Raw genomic sequence first — 17,413 nt, forward strand, 5'->3', positions numbered from 1 at the left:
AATATCAAGACTGTTTACTATTTTGTAGAAATTATTGTCAGTTAGATGCTAATTGATGGGTGAGAGCTGTCATCAGACAAACTTCCCGATTGCACGTGGTCCGTACTAGCTAGATCTAGACACTAGCCCGACTAACAGGTGCGCGTACAAATCATCGACAGTATGACAGTTCTCACTCCTCAAAAATGGTATAAAAGGGGCTCGCACCCAATTGTCGGGGCGGCGTCCGAACAAGCTGACAACGGCTGGTCAACACCATCAACTCCGTTCACTCTACGCATCTAGGCAAAGACGAACAGCGAGGTAAACTTAGATTTATTTACTTAAAACCTTTCTCTCTCTCCCCCTCCATTGACCGCGAGTTAGTTATATCTAATTCGGAAATTAAAAAGGGATTAGTTCCCTTAAATGCCTCGAATGCCGACATCTCTCCTCCAACGTCCTATTTTATATTTCTCTTTGTATGTTACCATTTAGTTAATGTTTTCATTAAATTTATTTGATAAATTAAGTGGGTGATTACTTGTATATCGCCGACACCTTATCGACTTATCCGCGGGTTAAGCTTTGATGCTTAACCCCCGATACTCACAGAAAGAAAGAATCGTTTATTAAAAAGAAACGAATAAAACTTTACAATATATGGAAATCGTATTTTAAAAATTGTAATAACAATAGAATATTTTAAAAAGTGTGTACATGATTTCTTTTAAATCTGTTTTTATGTAAAACTTAATTTGTATGTATTATTAAAAATCTTTATTTTTGGATTAAAAGAAAGTTGTTTGATGGTTAGTGGATTTTTCTTATTTATTTGTCAATCCATCACAAAGAACCAGCCGAAAAGAAAGGTGAGGAGCTGCTAATTCATTTTAAGATACTGTATATAAAATTAATATGGGTATGTGTTAGATAAAAGAGTATAGATTACGTTTATTACTGATCACATGTGATTTTGTTTGAGAGAACTAATCGTGCGTTCATTAAATTAATACTTTATTTTGATCAAAAGTTACTGGCGGGACATGAACATATATACATAGATAAATTCGAACTATCCGATCAATTTTCTCTCGCGCCAAAACAAGTTATTTTTACGCGGATTAAGCGATCATTCATAATTTTTTCGTTTTCATTTGTATTTAAAGAGTGATGTATAGGCCTATTGATATTTGTAATTGCGAAATAATTTTGGTAGCTTTTTTGCAACGCGAAGGATTGATTTCAGATATAGAAAAACGTGCGCAATGCAGAAACGAGTATAAGTTTGTGAAAAATAGACAAAATATTTTCCGTGTACAATTTGCATTAAATTTTATGGAAAAAAAGCCCAATATTTCGGACCTACCTAACCTAACCTATCCAATGGTCGGATGCCGAGCGGTCAAGGAGTGCATTTTTTTATTCCTTTGCGCCAGCGGCATATGTTTAAGTTTAAACATTCTTGCGGAACGCGTTCCTAAATTCCTGTCGGAGTGGGTGCCGACTACTGCTACAAGCGGCCATCTTTGCCGCTTGTAGCAGTAGTTTATGGTGGAAAGCAACATGGAGTTCTCCTTGCGCGGACAGTTTCGTTTCGGGGTCCATTACGTGGTTTTATGAATGAAAATTTAGAAGTTGTGAATGCGCAAGTTAGTAAACGCCGTGATGTAAGTATCTTCTCGAATTTTTTCGAATGGACCCGAAAATCTCCATGAAATTATTCGGGAGGTGGCCCTTCAGGATATGTCAGGTCCCGTTCCTCATCAACCCGATCGCCCCGTTGTGGGCATGGTCAAACTTATAATGGGCTTGCTAAAAGAGGCCCCTCTTAGTGCCCACGGGGCGGAAATAGTTAGAAAAAACCCTTATCCTTACCCAACGCAACTTACTAAGTCTCTTAAGTTCAAAATGAAGACTCTGAAGTTAAAAATGAGTCACCCAGCCCACAAATGACTCTCTTTGACAAGATAAAATTGACATCAATTGGAAATACATCTTAAAAAATTTCAGATATATTTTTTTCCTAATGTTAACTTTAAGAATTTCATTAGTAACTTATTTCATTAGCAAAAGTGCATAGATACAAAATAATTCATATTTATGTTTGGGCTACAAATAGTTCAATTCGGCTATTTTTAAAGCACAACTGTTACTTTATAATCCAGATCTGGCAACATTGTATATCAGTCCTTATCATTTCAAACATGCCTTTGAACATGATGCCAGAACAAATTTCGGAGAATCCCGTCGTGGATACCGAAGAGATTTTTAATCGATTAACTTGTTTTAATTTTGCAGCGTACTTCCCCAACGAACTTGCCGCCGAGAAATTTTGCCACATGGTGGGACTTGTGCCCCATCCGGACCTGACCGGCTTTGTACCGTCGTGTTCTAAGTGTGGAGGTAAAATTTCCTTGATTTCCTCCTGTACAAAAGTGCCGTACGCAAGTATCTGTTAGCTAATTCAATTTGTCGTATTTTTCAGGCGCGATGAGGAAAGAGCCGGCACCAGCGGAGAGGTTTGGATTTGTCTACCGCTGCGAAAAACTATCGCAAAGAAAAAAAATGCGTAGGCGGACAGGTGGCTTTGTCTGGCGGCCCATGTGCAGTGGTAGCCTCTCTTGTACAAAGAATACATTTTTTGAAGGCGCTCAGCTTTCTGCTCAAGAGGTATAATATCGTTGCAGTATGCCATATTTTGGATATATTATATTTTTCGTATTTCTTCTTTCTTTGTTCCTTTGTTCTTTTGTCTTTCGCCATTCTGGAATGATCCTGTTTAACCCTACCCTTGGGAGTTGATGACTCACATCTAAGACAATAGAAAGTAAGTAGCCGTAAGGGGTTTAACAGGGTCGGGGGAGAACACCCACAAAATCGGCGGTTTCACGTCACGTTACGTGTTTCTCTAATTCGATCGTAAAGATGATGTATGTTTTGAGATAATTTATTTTTTTTGTATTTAACAGGTGCTTATGATTATATTCTCATGGGTCCTGAAGCTGCCGGTCACCGACGCCGCCTCACAATGCGGCGTGTCACGTCAAACAGCGGTAGACTGGTATAACTTCTGCCGGGAAATTGCGGAGATTTTCGTCTCGAACAATCAAAATCACCAGCTTGGCGGTAAAGGCCTGCACGTCGAGGTGACGATCGATCCAAGTTTCTGACTTCGCCGATATACCGTCTATGTCTATATACATATGTTTTTCTTTTCAGATTGATGAAACTTTTACTAGAAGAAGAAAGTACAACCGCGGGCGCATAACCAAAGGCACCCAAATAACTATATTTGGTGCCTATTGTCGGGAAACGAAAGAAGTTATGTACTGGCATGTAAGTAGTAACGAAACATTATTTCCTGTTATTATTTACTTTTAGTGGAAGTTTTGTGTTATATTTTCTCGTATTCTTTCAGGTGGAGAACAAAAGCAGGCGCGTTCTTTGGAGCTACATGTCCAGATACATAGCTCCTGGTTCCATAGTGCTTTCCGACAGCGCGCCCCAATATCGCGGCTGTACGACGATGGGCTTCTCGGAACATAAGACCGTGAATCACAGCCAGCAGGGCCCCGGGAGGTAAGGAGGATGATACTGTGCTATGTGTTAAGTGAAAAAAAAAGAAATGAATGAGCGTTTTGAGAAGGATACCGAAAAGTGACATTTTTCTTTTTTCTTCTCGTAGATTCGTCAACAGCGAAGATTCTGAGGCCCACACTCAAAACATCGAGTGTAGACATCGCTGGCTGAAGAGGTCCATCAAGTCCCTCCGCACGGACAGGAGCTTGCAGAGTTACACGTGCAGCTACGTATACAGAACGCGGTTCCTGTCTAAGTTGCCAACAACAGCGGCAAAATTCCGGCAGTTTGTTGAGCATATCGCAGCCGTCTACCCAGGTCCCGGTCGCCAGGGTCTCCAACTCCTGACGATCGGTGTGCCCGCGGACCAAGATCTGCCGCCTGACGAGCCATATAGCGATATCCACGTGCCCGACAGCGACGAAGAGGAACAGCTGGAGGATGAAGACCGCCCAGTGAGTAGTGAAGCTTGTGTACCGAAGCTTGTGTAGTGAAGTGCGCGTGACCGAAGGATACTTCTTTGCGGATTTGAAACCTGGATTATGTGATTTTTCAGGCATCGGACGCAACCAACACCTTTGTCGTCGACCAGAAAGATCAAGCGGAAGCTGGGACCAGCGGCTGTGCATCGTAACCAAGATGTCGCCAGATAGCGAGAGGACAGCGCCTCCTCTTGCGGGAGACGCAGGGGAGGCGCTGTGAGGGTGAGTGTCTGTTTTCTTCTCTTTTTACATCGGCAGTTAAGCTTAGTTCATACTGAGCGTGATTCGTTGGCGAATGCGAAAAGCAGAGCGAATAACACGTCAGACATGACGTCGTTTCCGGCGAATTTTACCATTTCGTGAATCGCTTCGAAGTTCGGAACAGTTGAGGTTTTTCGTTAGCGAAAAAATTTCGCCACCACTCGTATTCCCGCTAGTTGTCACGTGGTTCTTGTTTTCAAGATGGCTACAGAAACTTCCTAAGCAATAGAGTAAATGTTGTAATTACGGAATTTTAATATTCCTCTCACCCAGCATCGTTTTCTTTTCGACGTATCTTTCTTTCTCAATAAATAAACAAACGTGGTTAACGACGGAATATCGGAAACGGCCATTTTGTTTTTCGACATGTTTTTGCTTGCTTGCAAATGATAGGCTGGGTAAAAATCGGGTACTTTTCGCATTGGCTTTCGATATTCGCTCAGTGTGAACTAAACTATAAGTCGGATTTGAAACTTGGATTATAAGTTTTCAGACAACATCGGGCGCCATCAGCACTTTCGTCAACGATCCCCAGGACCGGGCCGAGGCGGGAACCAGCGACCTCTCGATCACATCACGAAGAGGCTATGCGTCGCAAGCTAGCGAAAAGACGTCGCGGGATACGCAAGAGGAGTTGCTTTTGAAGGTTAGTGTAGAATCTGTTTTTTTCGCCTTTTACATCGGCAGTTAGAATGTGTGATTCTTTTCGGTTAGCAGCGCGCCAGTCAATTGACGTGATCTAACTTACGTGTATTGGGTTCATAATCAGTTCAGAGAGAATTACCCAAATGGGTAAGCCGGAAATGGTTAGTGAGTTTACGAGCGGTTACAGTCGCGCGCGATACTCAGCAGAGCGACGCGCGTCGCGACCTCGCGCGCGATACTCAGCAGAGCGACGCGCGTCGCGACCTCGCGCGCAACCCGATTTTGAGGGTAAATAAAAATGCGTATTATTTTCGTTAAAGTTGGTAAAGTTATTTATTAATAATTATCGACGTTATTAAAATATTAATATAGCAATAAATGGTTGGTACTCAAAACTAACGAATAAATTATTGCTTTAAGTAATCTTTATAACGGAAACTAAAATCGTATCAATATTTTAATTTATTTTATTATATTATATACTATAATTAATATTAATGATCGAAATATAGGACTTTACGGAATGTTTTGTTTAGTTTAGTTTAGTTACTTTAGATGTTTAGTTTAAGTCGTTCCGATCGCTTACTTTACTCACATCGGTCGCCTAAGTGGTATTAAAGGTGGCAACGAGGTTACTCTCGCTCGTTTATATTGATTTCGTTTCGATGATTAATTGGTAAGGAGAGGGCGAGAACCGACCCAAATTGTAGACCCCCTGTGCGATGAAACAAACAAATTTTTGGTATATGTAGGTGTCACGTGACCGGAAGTGACGTAGGTATAGCCCTCACCACCCGATCGGCCGATCGCGCGCGGCCCGATTTTGGGGGGGCTATATCTCGCGAAGGGTCGCCCGTAGGGGTGTGGTTCATTAGACATTATTTGATCGCACAGGGGGGGTCTACACATTATGGGGGGGTTCCCAGCCTTGCCCAGTGCAACTCGCCCACCTTCTCGTACGTCCTTACCGTCACTGATTTGTATAGACTTGCACCGACTTGCACAAACTTGTACCAACTTGCATCAACTCCCATAGACTTGCATCGACTTGCAAAAACTTGCATTGACTTTAAATGATTTGCATTGACTTGCATTGATTTGCACCGACTTGCATTGACTTGCACTGACTTGAATTAACTTGCATTGACTTGCATATTTTTGCACCTACTTGCATTGACTTGCATTGACTTGCACTGACTTGTACCGACTTGCATTAACTTGCACCGATTTGCATTAACTTGCATTGACATGCATTAACTTGCATTGACATGCATTAACTTGAATTGACATGCATTGACTTGCACCGACTCGCATTAACTTGCATTTACTTAAACCGACTTGCATCGACTTGCATAGTCTTGCATCGACTTGCACCGACTTGCACCAATTTGTATAAACTTGCACAGACTTGTACCGACTTGTACTAACTTGCATCGACTTGCATCGACTTGCATAGACTCGCACCGACTTCCATAAACTTGCACCAATTTGTATAGACTTGCATCGACTTGCACCAACTTGTACTGACTTGCATCGACTTGCATAGACTTGCATTGACTTGCACCGACTTTCATCGACTTGCATAGACTTGCACTGACTTGCATTGATTTGCATCGATTTGCATGAACTTGCACCGATTTGCAATGACTTGCACCGACTTGCATTAACTTGCACCGACTTGTACCGACTTGCATCGATTTGCATTAACTTGCACTGACTTGCATTAACTTGAACCAACATGCATTGACTTGCACCGACTTGCACCAACTTGCATTTACTTAAACCGACGTGAATCGATTTGCATAGACTTGCACCGATTTGCATTGACTTGCATCGACTTGCATAGACTTGCATTGACTTGCACCGACTTGCACCGATTTGTCCTGACTTGCATCGCTTTGCATAAACTTGCATTGACTTGCACAAACTTGCATTGACTTGCATTAACTTGTTTTGACTTGCATCAACTTGCATAGACTCGCACCGATTTGCACTGACTTGCATCGACTTCCATAGACTTGCATCGACTTGCAGAAACTTGCATTGACTTGCACCAACTTGCACCGACTTTTACTGACTTGGATTGATTTGCATTGACTTGCAGAAACTTGCACCAACTTGCTTTGACTTGCATTGATTTGTACTGACTTGCATTGATTTGTCCTGACTTGCACCAAATTGCATTGACTTGCACCGACTGGCATTAATTTGCATAGACATGCATTGACTTGCACGGACTTGCACCGACTTGCATTGACTTGCATAAACTCGCACCGACTTGCACCGACTTGCATTGACTTGCGCCAATTTGTATGGACTTGCACCGACTTGTTTCAACTTGTACTGACTTGCATCGACTTGCATAGATTTGCACTGACTTGCATTGACTTGCATAAACTTGCACCGACTTGCATTGATTTGCATCGATTTTCATAAACTTGCACCGATTCGCACAGACTTGTACCGACTTGCATCGATTTGCATAGTATTGCACTGCCTTGCACCGACTTGCATCGACTTGCACAGACTTGCAATGGTTTGCATTGACTTGCATTGACTTGCATTAACTTGCACCGACTTGCATTGATTAGCACCGACCTGCATCGAATTGCATCAACTTGCATCGACTTGAACCGTCTTGCATTAAGTTGCATTGACTCGAAATATTTCAAGAAGTATCAGAAAAGTTCAAAAATCTTGTGTTTCAACTTATCGATGTTTTATCGTGTTTACGTAAAAAATTTACATATACAGAATTAATACCTCGGTAAGGTTTGACACAGAGTGTTGTTTTGAACTCAACTAAATTATAACTATTGTGCTGGATTAGTAAGTTTTCAAAATATTACGAACAGTATCAGAAAAAATTAAAAACTCGAGTATAAATTTTTCGATGTTCTATCGCGTCTACAATGAAAATTTACATATATAAAATAAATACCTTAATACAATTTAACGCGGGTTGTTGTTTTGAACTAGCAAATACCAAAATTATGAATCTGGATTAGTAAATTTTTAAAATATTACGAAAAGTATCAGCAAAAACAAAAAACTCGAGTTTTAAATTTTCGATGTTCTATCGCGTCTACAATAAAAATTTACATATATATAATGAATACCTTAAAAGGGTTTAACGCGGGCTGTAGTTTTAAACCAGGAATTAGCAAAATTATAAATGAAAATTAGGAAGTTTTCAAAATATTACGAGAAGTATCAGAAAAAAAAAAAACTCGAGTTTTAAATTTTCGATGTTCTATCGCGTCTACAATTAAAATTTACATATATAAAATAAATACCTTGGTTAGGTTTAACGCGGATTGTTATTCTAAACCAAAAATTACATAAAATTATAGATCTGAATGTAAGTTTTCAAAATATTACGAAAAGTATCAGAAAAAGTAAAAAAACTCGAGTTTCAACTTTTGTATGTTCTATCGCGTCTACAATTAAAATTTACATATATAAAATAAATACCTTGGTTAGGTTTAACGCGATTTGTTTTTCTAAACCAGAAATACAAACATTATAGATCTGGATTAGTAAGTTTTCAAAATATTACGAGAAGTATCGGGAAAAAGTAAAAAAACTCGAGTTTCAACGTTTCGATGTTTTATCGCGTCTACAATGAAAATTTACATATATATAATAAATTCCTTGAAAAGGTTTAACGCGAGTTATTTTTTTAAACAAAGAAATAGAAAAATTATAAATTTAGATTAGTAAGTTTTCAAAATATTACGAGAAGTATCGGAAAAAGTAAAAAAACTCGAGTTTCAACTTTTCGATGTTTTATCGCGTCTACAATAAAAATTTACATATATATATTATATTCCTTAGTAAATATTTACGCGAGTTGTTGTTCCAAACCAGGAGTTTCAAAAATTATACATCTGGATTAGTAAGTTTTAAAAATAGTACGAGAAGTATCGGGAAAAGTAAAAACACTCAATTTTCACCTTTACGATGTTTTATCGCGTCTACAATGAAAATTTAAATATATATAATATATACTTTGGTTAAATTTAACGCGGGTTGTTGTTCTAAACCAGGAGTTATGAAAATTATAGATGGCAATTAGTAAGTTTTTATAATATTACGAAAAGTATCGGAAAAAATAAAAAAACTCGAGTTTCAAATTTTCGATGTTCTATCGCGTCTACAGTAAAAAATTTACATATATTAAATAAATACCTTATATAGGTTTAACGCGGGTTGTTGTACTAAACCAGGAATTACAAAAATTATAGATCTGGATTAGTAAGTTTTCAAAATATTACAATAAGTATCGGAGAAAGTAAAAAAACCCGAGTTTCAACATTTCGATGTTCTATCGCGACTACAATGAAAATTTACATATGTTTAATAAATGCTTTGGTAAGGTTTAACGCTGGTTTTTGTTTTAAACAAGGAATTAGCAAAATTATAAACAGAAATTAGTAAGTTTTTAAAATATTATGAGAAGTATCAAAAACAGTCAAGAAACTCGAGTTTTAACTTTTCGATGTTCTATCGCGTCTACAAAAAATTTACATATATATAATAAATGCCTTGCTAAAGTTAAACGCGGGTTGTTGTTTTAAACCAGGAATTACCAAAACTATAAATCTGAATTTGTAAGTTTTCAAAATATTACGAGAAGTATCAGAAAAAATCAAAAAACTCGAGTTTTAACTTTTGAATGTTCTGTCGCGTCTACAATTAAAATTTACATATATAAAATAAATACCTTGGTTAGGATTAACGCGATTTGTTCTTCTAAACCAAGAAATACAAAAATTATAGATTTGTATTAGTAAGTTATCAAAATATCAAAAAAAGTATCAGAATACAATTTACATATACAAAATAAATATTTTAGGAAAATTTGACGCAGGGTGTTGTCTAAAATTCGGCTGCAAAAAAATTATAGTGCTAGATTAGTAACATTTCGAAATATTACAAGAAGTATAAAAAAAAGTCGACTTGCACCAACTTGCACTGACTTGCACTAATTTGTATAGACTTGCACCGACTTGCAAAAACTTGTACCAACTTGCATCGACTTGCATTGACTTGCACCGACTTGTACCGACTTGCATCGACTTGCACCGATTTGCATTAACTTGCATAGACTTGCATCAACTTTTACCGATTTTCATTAACTTGCATAGACTTGCATCAAATTGCACCGATTTGCATTAACTTGCATCGATTTGCATTAACTTTAACCGACATGCATTGACTCGCACTGACTTGCAGCAACCTGCATAGACTTGCATTGACTTGCATTAACTTCCATCGACTTGCATAGACTCGCGTTAACTTGCATCGACTCGCATAGACTTGCATTGATTTGTACTGACTTGCATTGATTTGTCCTGACTTGCACCAAATCGCATTGACTTGCACCGACTAGCATTAATTTGCATAGACATGCATTGACTCGCACCGACTTGCACCGATATGCATTTACTTAAACCGACTTGCATCGACTTGCATAGACTTGCACCGACTTGCACTGACTTGCACTGACTTGCACCAATTTGTATGAACTTGCATTGACTTGCATAGATTTGCACCGACCCTCATCGACTTGCATTGACTTGCACCGACTTGCATTGATTTGCATTGACTCGCACCGACTTGCACCGACTTGCATATATAATGCTGAAAACTATAGTGCTGGATTAGTAGGATTTCAAAATATTACGAGAAGTATCACTAAAAACAAAATACTCGAGTTTTAAATTTTCGATGTTCTATCGCGTCTACAATAAAAATTTACATATATATAATGAATACCTTAAAAAGGTTTGACGCGAGTTGTAGTTTAAACCAGGAATTAGCAAAATTATAAATGGAAATTAGGAAGTTTTTGAAATTTCACGAGAAGAATCAGAAAAAGTCAAAAGACTCGAGTTTCAACTTTTAAATGTTCTATTGCGTCCACAATTAAAATTTACATATATAAAATAAATACTTTAGTTAGGTTTAACGCGGGTTGTTCTTCTAAACCAGGAAATACAAAAATTGTACATCTGGATTACTAAGTTTTCGAAATATTACCAGAAGTATCGGGAAAAGTAAAAAAACTTAATTTTCACCTTTACGATGTTTTATCGCGTCTACAATAAAAATTTGAATATATATAATATATACTTTGGGTAAATTTAACGCGGGTTGTTGTTCTAAACCAGGAGTTATAAAAATTATAGATGGGAATTAGTAAGTTTTTATAATATTACGAGAAATATCGGAAAAAATCAAAAAACTCGAGTTTCAAATCTTCGATGTTCTATCGCGACTACAATGAAAATCTACATATATTTAATAAATGTTTTACTAAGGTTTAACGCGGGTATTTGTTTTGAACCAGGAATTTGCAAAATTATACATGGAAATTAGTAAGTTTTGAAAATATTACGAAAAGTATCAAAAACAGTCAAGAAACTCGAGTTTTAACTTTTCGATGTTCTATCGCGTCTACAATGAAAATTCACATATATATAATAAATACCTTAAAAAGGTTTGATGCAATTTGTTGTTCTAAATTTAACGATACCAAAATTATAAATCTGAGTCAATAAGTATTTAAAATATTACGAAAACTATCAGAAAATACTGAAAAACTCGAGTTTTAACTTTTCGATGTTCCATCGCGTCTAGAAAAAAAATTTACATATATATAATAAATGCCTTGCTAAGGTTAAACGCGGGTTGTCGTTTTAAACCAGGAATTACAAAAACGATAAATCTGAATTTGTAAGTTTTCAAAATATTACAAGAAGTATCAGAAAAAGTCAAAAAACTCGAGTTTCAACTTTTGAATGTTCTGTCGCGTTTACAATTAAAATTTACATATATAAAATGAACACCTTGGTTAGGTTTAACGCGATTTGTTTTTCTGAACCAGGAAATACCAAAATTATAGATTTGTATTAGTAAGTTTTCAAAATATTAAGAAAAGTATCAGAAAAAGTAAAAAAACTCGAGTTTCAACGTTTCGATGTTTTATCGCGTCTACAATAAAAATTTACATATATATAATAGATTTTTCGGTAAAATTTAACGCGATTTTTTTTTCTAAACCAAGAAATACGTAAATTATAGATCTGGATTAGTAAGTTTTCGAAATATTACGAAAAGTATCGGGAAAAGTAAAAAAACTCAATTTTCACTTTTACGATGTTTTATCGCGTCTACAATGAAAATTTAAATATATTTAATATATATAGTTTGGTTAAATTTAACGCGGGTTGTTGTTCTAAATTTAACGATACCAAAATTATAAATCTGGGTCAATAAGTATACAAAATATTACGAAAACTATCAGAGAATATCAAAAAATTCAAGTTTTTACTTTTCGATGTTCTATCGCGTCTACAAAAAAAATTTTCATATATATAATAAATGCCTTGCTAAGGTTTAACGCGGGTCGTTGTTTTAAACCAGGAATTACAAAAATTATTGATCTGAATTTGTAAGTTTTCAAAATATTACAAGAAGTATCAGAAAAAGTCAAAAAACTTGAGTTTCAACTTTTGAATGTTCTGTTGCATCTACAATTAAAATTTACATATATAAAATAAATATTTTGGTTAGGTTTAACGCGATTTGTTTTTCTAAACCAGGAAATATTAAAATCATAGATTTGTATTAGTAAGTTTTCAAAATATTAAGAAAAGTTTCAGAAAAAGTCGAAAACTAGAGTTTAAATTTTTAAATGTTTTATCGCGTCTACGTAAACAATTTACATATACAGAATAAATATTTTAGTAAAACTTGACGCAGGGTGTTGTCTAAAATTCGGCTGCAAAGAAATTATAGTGCTAAATTAGTAACATTTCGAAATATTACAAGAAGTATCAAAAAAAGTCGACTTGCACCAACTTGAACTTACTTGCACTGATTTGTATAGACTTGCACCGACCTGCACAAACTTCTACCAACTTGCATCGACTTGCATAAACTTGCACTGACTTGCATATTCTTGCACCTACTTGTATAACTTGCATAGACTTGCATCAACTTGCATTTACTTGAACCGACTTGCATCGACTTGCATAGACTTGCACCGACTTGCACCGACTTGCACTGACTTGCACCAATTTGTATGGACTTGCCGACTTGCAACTTGTTGTTGCAACTTGCATAATTTGCACTGACTTGCATCGACTTGCATAGACTTGCACCGACTTGCATTGATTTGCATCGATTTTCATAAACTTGCAACGATTTGCACAGACTTGTATTGACTTGCATCGATTTGCATAGTCTTGCACTGCCTTGCACCGACTTGCATCGACTTGCAAAGACTTGCACCGGTTTTCATTGATTTGCATTGACTTGCATTAACTTGCACCGACTTGCATTGATTTGCACCGACCTGCATCAAATTGCATTAACTTGCATCGACTTACACCGACTTGCATGTCGATTGCATTGAGTTGCATTGACTCGAAATATTTCAAAAAGTATCAGAAAAAGTTCAAAAAACTTGTGTTTCAACTTTTCGATGTTTTATCGCGTCTACGTAAAAAATTTACATATACAGAATTAATACCTCGGTAAGGTTTAACACAGGGTGTTGTTTTGAACTCAACTAAATTAAAACTATAGTGCTGGATTAGTAAGTTTTCAAAATATTACGAGAAGTATCAGAAAAAATCAAAAAACTCGAGTTTCAATTTTTCGATGTTCTATCGCGTCTACAATGAAAATTTACACATATAAAATAAATACCTTAATACAAGTTTAACGCGGGTTGTTGTTTTAAACCAGCAAATACAAAATTATAGAATCTGGATTAGTAAGTTTTCAAAATATTACGAGAAGTATCAGAAAAACAAAATACTCGAGTTTTAACTTTTCGATGTTCTATCGCGTCTACAATAAAAATTTACATATATAAAATAAATACGTTGAAAAGGTTTAACGCGGGTTGTTTTCTAAACCAGGAATTACAAAATTATAGATCTGGATTAGTAAGTTTTTAAAATATTACGAGAAGTATCAGAAAAAGTCAAAAACTCGAGTTTCAACTTTCGATGTTCTATCGCGTCTACAATTAAAATTTACATATATAAAATAAATACCTTGGTAAGGTTTAACGCGGATTGTTCTTTCTAAACCAGGAAATACAAAAATTATAGATCTAGATTAGTAAGTTTTCAAAATATTACGAGAAGTATCGGAAAAGTCAAAAAACTCGAGTTTCAACTTTTCGATGTTTTATCGCGTCTACAATAAAAATTTACATATATATAATATATACCTTGGTAAAGTTTAACGCGGGTTGTTGTTCTAAACCAGGAATTATAAAAATTATAGATCTGGATTAGTAAGTTTTTAAAATATTACGAGAAGTATCGGAAAAAGTAAAAAAACTCGAGTTTCAACTTTTCGATGTTCTATCGCGTCTACAATGAAAATTTACATATATATAATAAATGCCTTGGTAAGGTTTAACGCGGGTTGTTGTTTTAAACCAGGAATTACAAAATTATAGATGGAATTAGTAAGTTTTCAAAATATTACGAGAAGTATCAAAAAAGTCAAAAACTCGAGTTTTAACTTTTCGATGTTCTATCGCGTCTACAATGAAAATTTACATATATAAAATAAATACCTTAAAGGTTTGACGCATTTGTTGTTCTAAATAACGATACCAAAATTATAAATCTGGGTCAATAAGTTTTCAAAATATTACGAAAACTATCAGAAAATAGTCAAAAAACTCGAGTTTTAACTTTTCGATGTTCTATCGCGTCTACAATAAAAATTTACATATATATAATAAATGCCTTGCTAAGGTTTAACGCGGGTTGTTGTTCTAAACCAGGAATTACAAAAATTATAGATCTGAATTTGTAAGTTTTCAAAATATTACGAGAAGTATCAGAAAAAGTCAAAAACTCGAGTTTAAACTTTTCGATGTTCTATCGCGTCTACAATTAAAATTTACATATACAAAATGAAACCTATTTTAGTAAAATTTGACGCGAGTGTTGTTCTAAACTTCAGGCTACAAAAAATTATAGATTTAGATTAGTAACTTTTCGAAATATTACAAGAAGTATCAAGAAAAGTCGACTTGCACAACTTGCACTGTCTTGCACTGATTTCGTATAGTCTTGCATCGCGTCTTGCACAAACTTTACCATATCTTGCATCAACTCCCATAGACTTGCATCGCGGGTTGTTGTTCTAAAAACATGCATTGACTTATAAATGCTGGGTCAATACGTATGCATTGATATTGCACGACTTGCAGTGACTTGCACTGACTTGAATTAACTTGCATTGACTTTGCATATGTTTTGCGCGTCTACAATTGCAATTGACATATGCATTGACTAAATGCACTGTACGTTGTAACGCGACTTGCATTAACTTGCACCGGATATTCCAAAATTATAGATTTGCATTAGTAAGTTCATCAACATGCATTAGATTAATTGAAGTATCACAATGCAATTTACATATACAAAGACTAGCATATTTTAGTAAAATTTGACGATGGGTGTTGTCTAAAATTCAACTTGCAAAGACATTATAGCTTGCATAGATTAGTACATTTCGCAAATATTACAAGAAGTATCAAAAAAAGTACGACTTGCACCAACTTGAACTGACTTGCACTGATTTGTATAGACTTGCACTGACTTGCACAAACTTGTACCAACTTGCATCGACTTGCATAGACTTGCACCAACTTGCACATTCTTGTACTTACTTGCATTGACTTGCATTGACTTGCACCGACTTGTACCGACTTGCATCGACTTGCACTCGACTTGCATTAACTTGCATAGACTTGCATCATACTTTCACCGATTTGCATTACTTGCATAGACTTGCATCGACTTGCATCGATTTGCATTAACTTGCATCGACTTGCATTAACTTTAACCGACATGCATTGACTTGCACTGACTTGCACCAACTTGCATTTACTTAAACCGACGTGAATCGATTTGCATAGACTTGCACCGATTTGCATTGACTTGCATCGACTTGCATAGACTTGCATTGACTTGCACCGACTTGCACCGATTTGTCCTGACTTGCATCGCTTTGCATAAACTTGCATTGACTTGCACAAACTTGCATTGACTTGCATTGACTTGTTTTGACTTGCATCAACTTGCATAGACTCGCACCGATTTGCACTGACTTGCATCGACTTCATAGACTTGCATCGACTTGCAGAAACTTGCATTGACTTGCACCAACTTGCACCGACTTTTACTGACTTGGATTGATTTGCATTGACTTGCAGAAACTTGCACCAAATTGCATTGACTTGCATTGACTGGCATTAATTTGCATAGACATGCATTGACTTGCACGGACTTGCACCGACTTGCATCGACTTGCATAAACTCGCACCGACTTGCACCGACTTGCATTGACTTGCGCCAATTTGTATGGACTTGCACCGACTTGTTTCAACTTGTACTGACTTGCATCGACTTGCATAGATTTGCACTGACTTGCATTGACTTGCATAGACTTGCACCGACTTGCATTGATTTGCATCGATTTTCATAAACTTGCACTCGATTCGCACAGACTTGTACCTGACTTGCATCGATTTGCATAGTATTGCACTGCCTTGCACCGACTTGCATCGACTTGCACAGACTTGCAATGGTTTGCATTGACTTGCATTGACTTGCATTAACTTGCACCGACTTGCATTGATTAGCACCGACCTGCATCGAATTGCATCAACTTGCATCGACTTGAACCGTCTTGCATTAAGTTGCATTGACTCGAAATATTTCAAAAAGTATCAGAAAAGTTCAAAAATCTTGTGTTTCAAGTTATCGATGTTTTATCGTGTTTACGTAAAAAATTTACATATACAGAATTAATACCTTCGGTAAGGTTTGACACAGAGTGTTGTTTTGAACTCAACTAAATTATAACTATTGTGCTGGATTAGTAAGTTTTCAAAATATTACGAACAGTATCAGAAAAAATTAAAAACTCGAGTATAAATTTTTCGATGTTCTATCGCGTCTACAATGAAAATTTACATATATAAAATAAATACCTTAATACAATTTAACGCGGGTTGTTGTTTTAAACTAGCAAATACCAAAATTATGAATCTGGATTAGTAAATTTTTAAAATATTACGAAAAGTATCAGCAAAAACAAAAAACTCGAGTTTTAAATTTTCGATGTTCTATCGCGTCTACAATAAAAATTTACATATATATAATGAATACCTTAAAAGGGTTTAACGCAGGCTGTAGTTTTAAACCAGGAATTAGCAAAATTATAAATGAAAATTAGGAAGTTTTCAAAATATTACGAGAAGTATCAGAAAAAAAAAAAACTCGAGTTTTAACTTTTCGATGTTCTATCGCGTCTACAATTAAAATTTACATATATAAAATAAATACCTTGGTTAGGTTTAACGCGGATTGTTATTCTAAACCAAAAATTACATAAAATTATAGATCTGAATGTAA

At 36.0% G+C, this 17,413-nt stretch overlaps 1 protein-coding gene across 1 annotated transcript; it reads left to right on the forward strand.

Moving 5' to 3' along the window:
• The first annotated feature begins 2,946 nt into the window (after nt 1-2,946).
• On the forward strand, nt 2,947-4,195 carry LOC136975730 (uncharacterized). The gene is made up of 5 exons (XM_067270826.1): nt 2,947-3,128; nt 3,202-3,318; nt 3,401-3,561; nt 3,668-4,016; nt 4,118-4,195. Exons 1-5 carry the CDS (start codon nt 2,958-2,960, stop codon nt 4,193-4,195), a joined length of 876 nt encoding a protein of 291 aa, XP_067126927.1. The 5' UTR covers nt 2,947-2,957.
• The last annotated feature ends 13,218 nt before the right edge of the window (nt 4,196-17,413 follow it).

Source organism: Centruroides vittatus, unplaced genomic scaffold, assembly GCF_030686945.1.
Source record: "Centruroides vittatus isolate TY-2023 unplaced genomic scaffold, ASM3068694v2 contig_379, whole genome shotgun sequence".
Classification (NCBI taxonomy): Eukaryota; Metazoa; Arthropoda; class Arachnida; order Scorpiones; family Buthidae; genus Centruroides; species Centruroides vittatus.

Coding starts and splice junctions, on each gene's coding strand:
- LOC136975730 (XM_067270826.1), top strand. CDS start 2,958: ATGATTATATTCTCATGGGTCCTGAAGCTGCCGGTCACCGACGCCGCC. Junction 3,319..3,400: donor AAGAAGTTATGTACTGGCAT/GTAAGTAGTAAC, acceptor GTATTCTTTCAG/GTGGAGAACAAAAGCAGGCG. Junction 4,017..4,117: donor TGGAGGATGAAGACCGCCCA/GTGAGTAGTGAA, acceptor GTGATTTTTCAG/GCATCGGACGCAACCAACAC.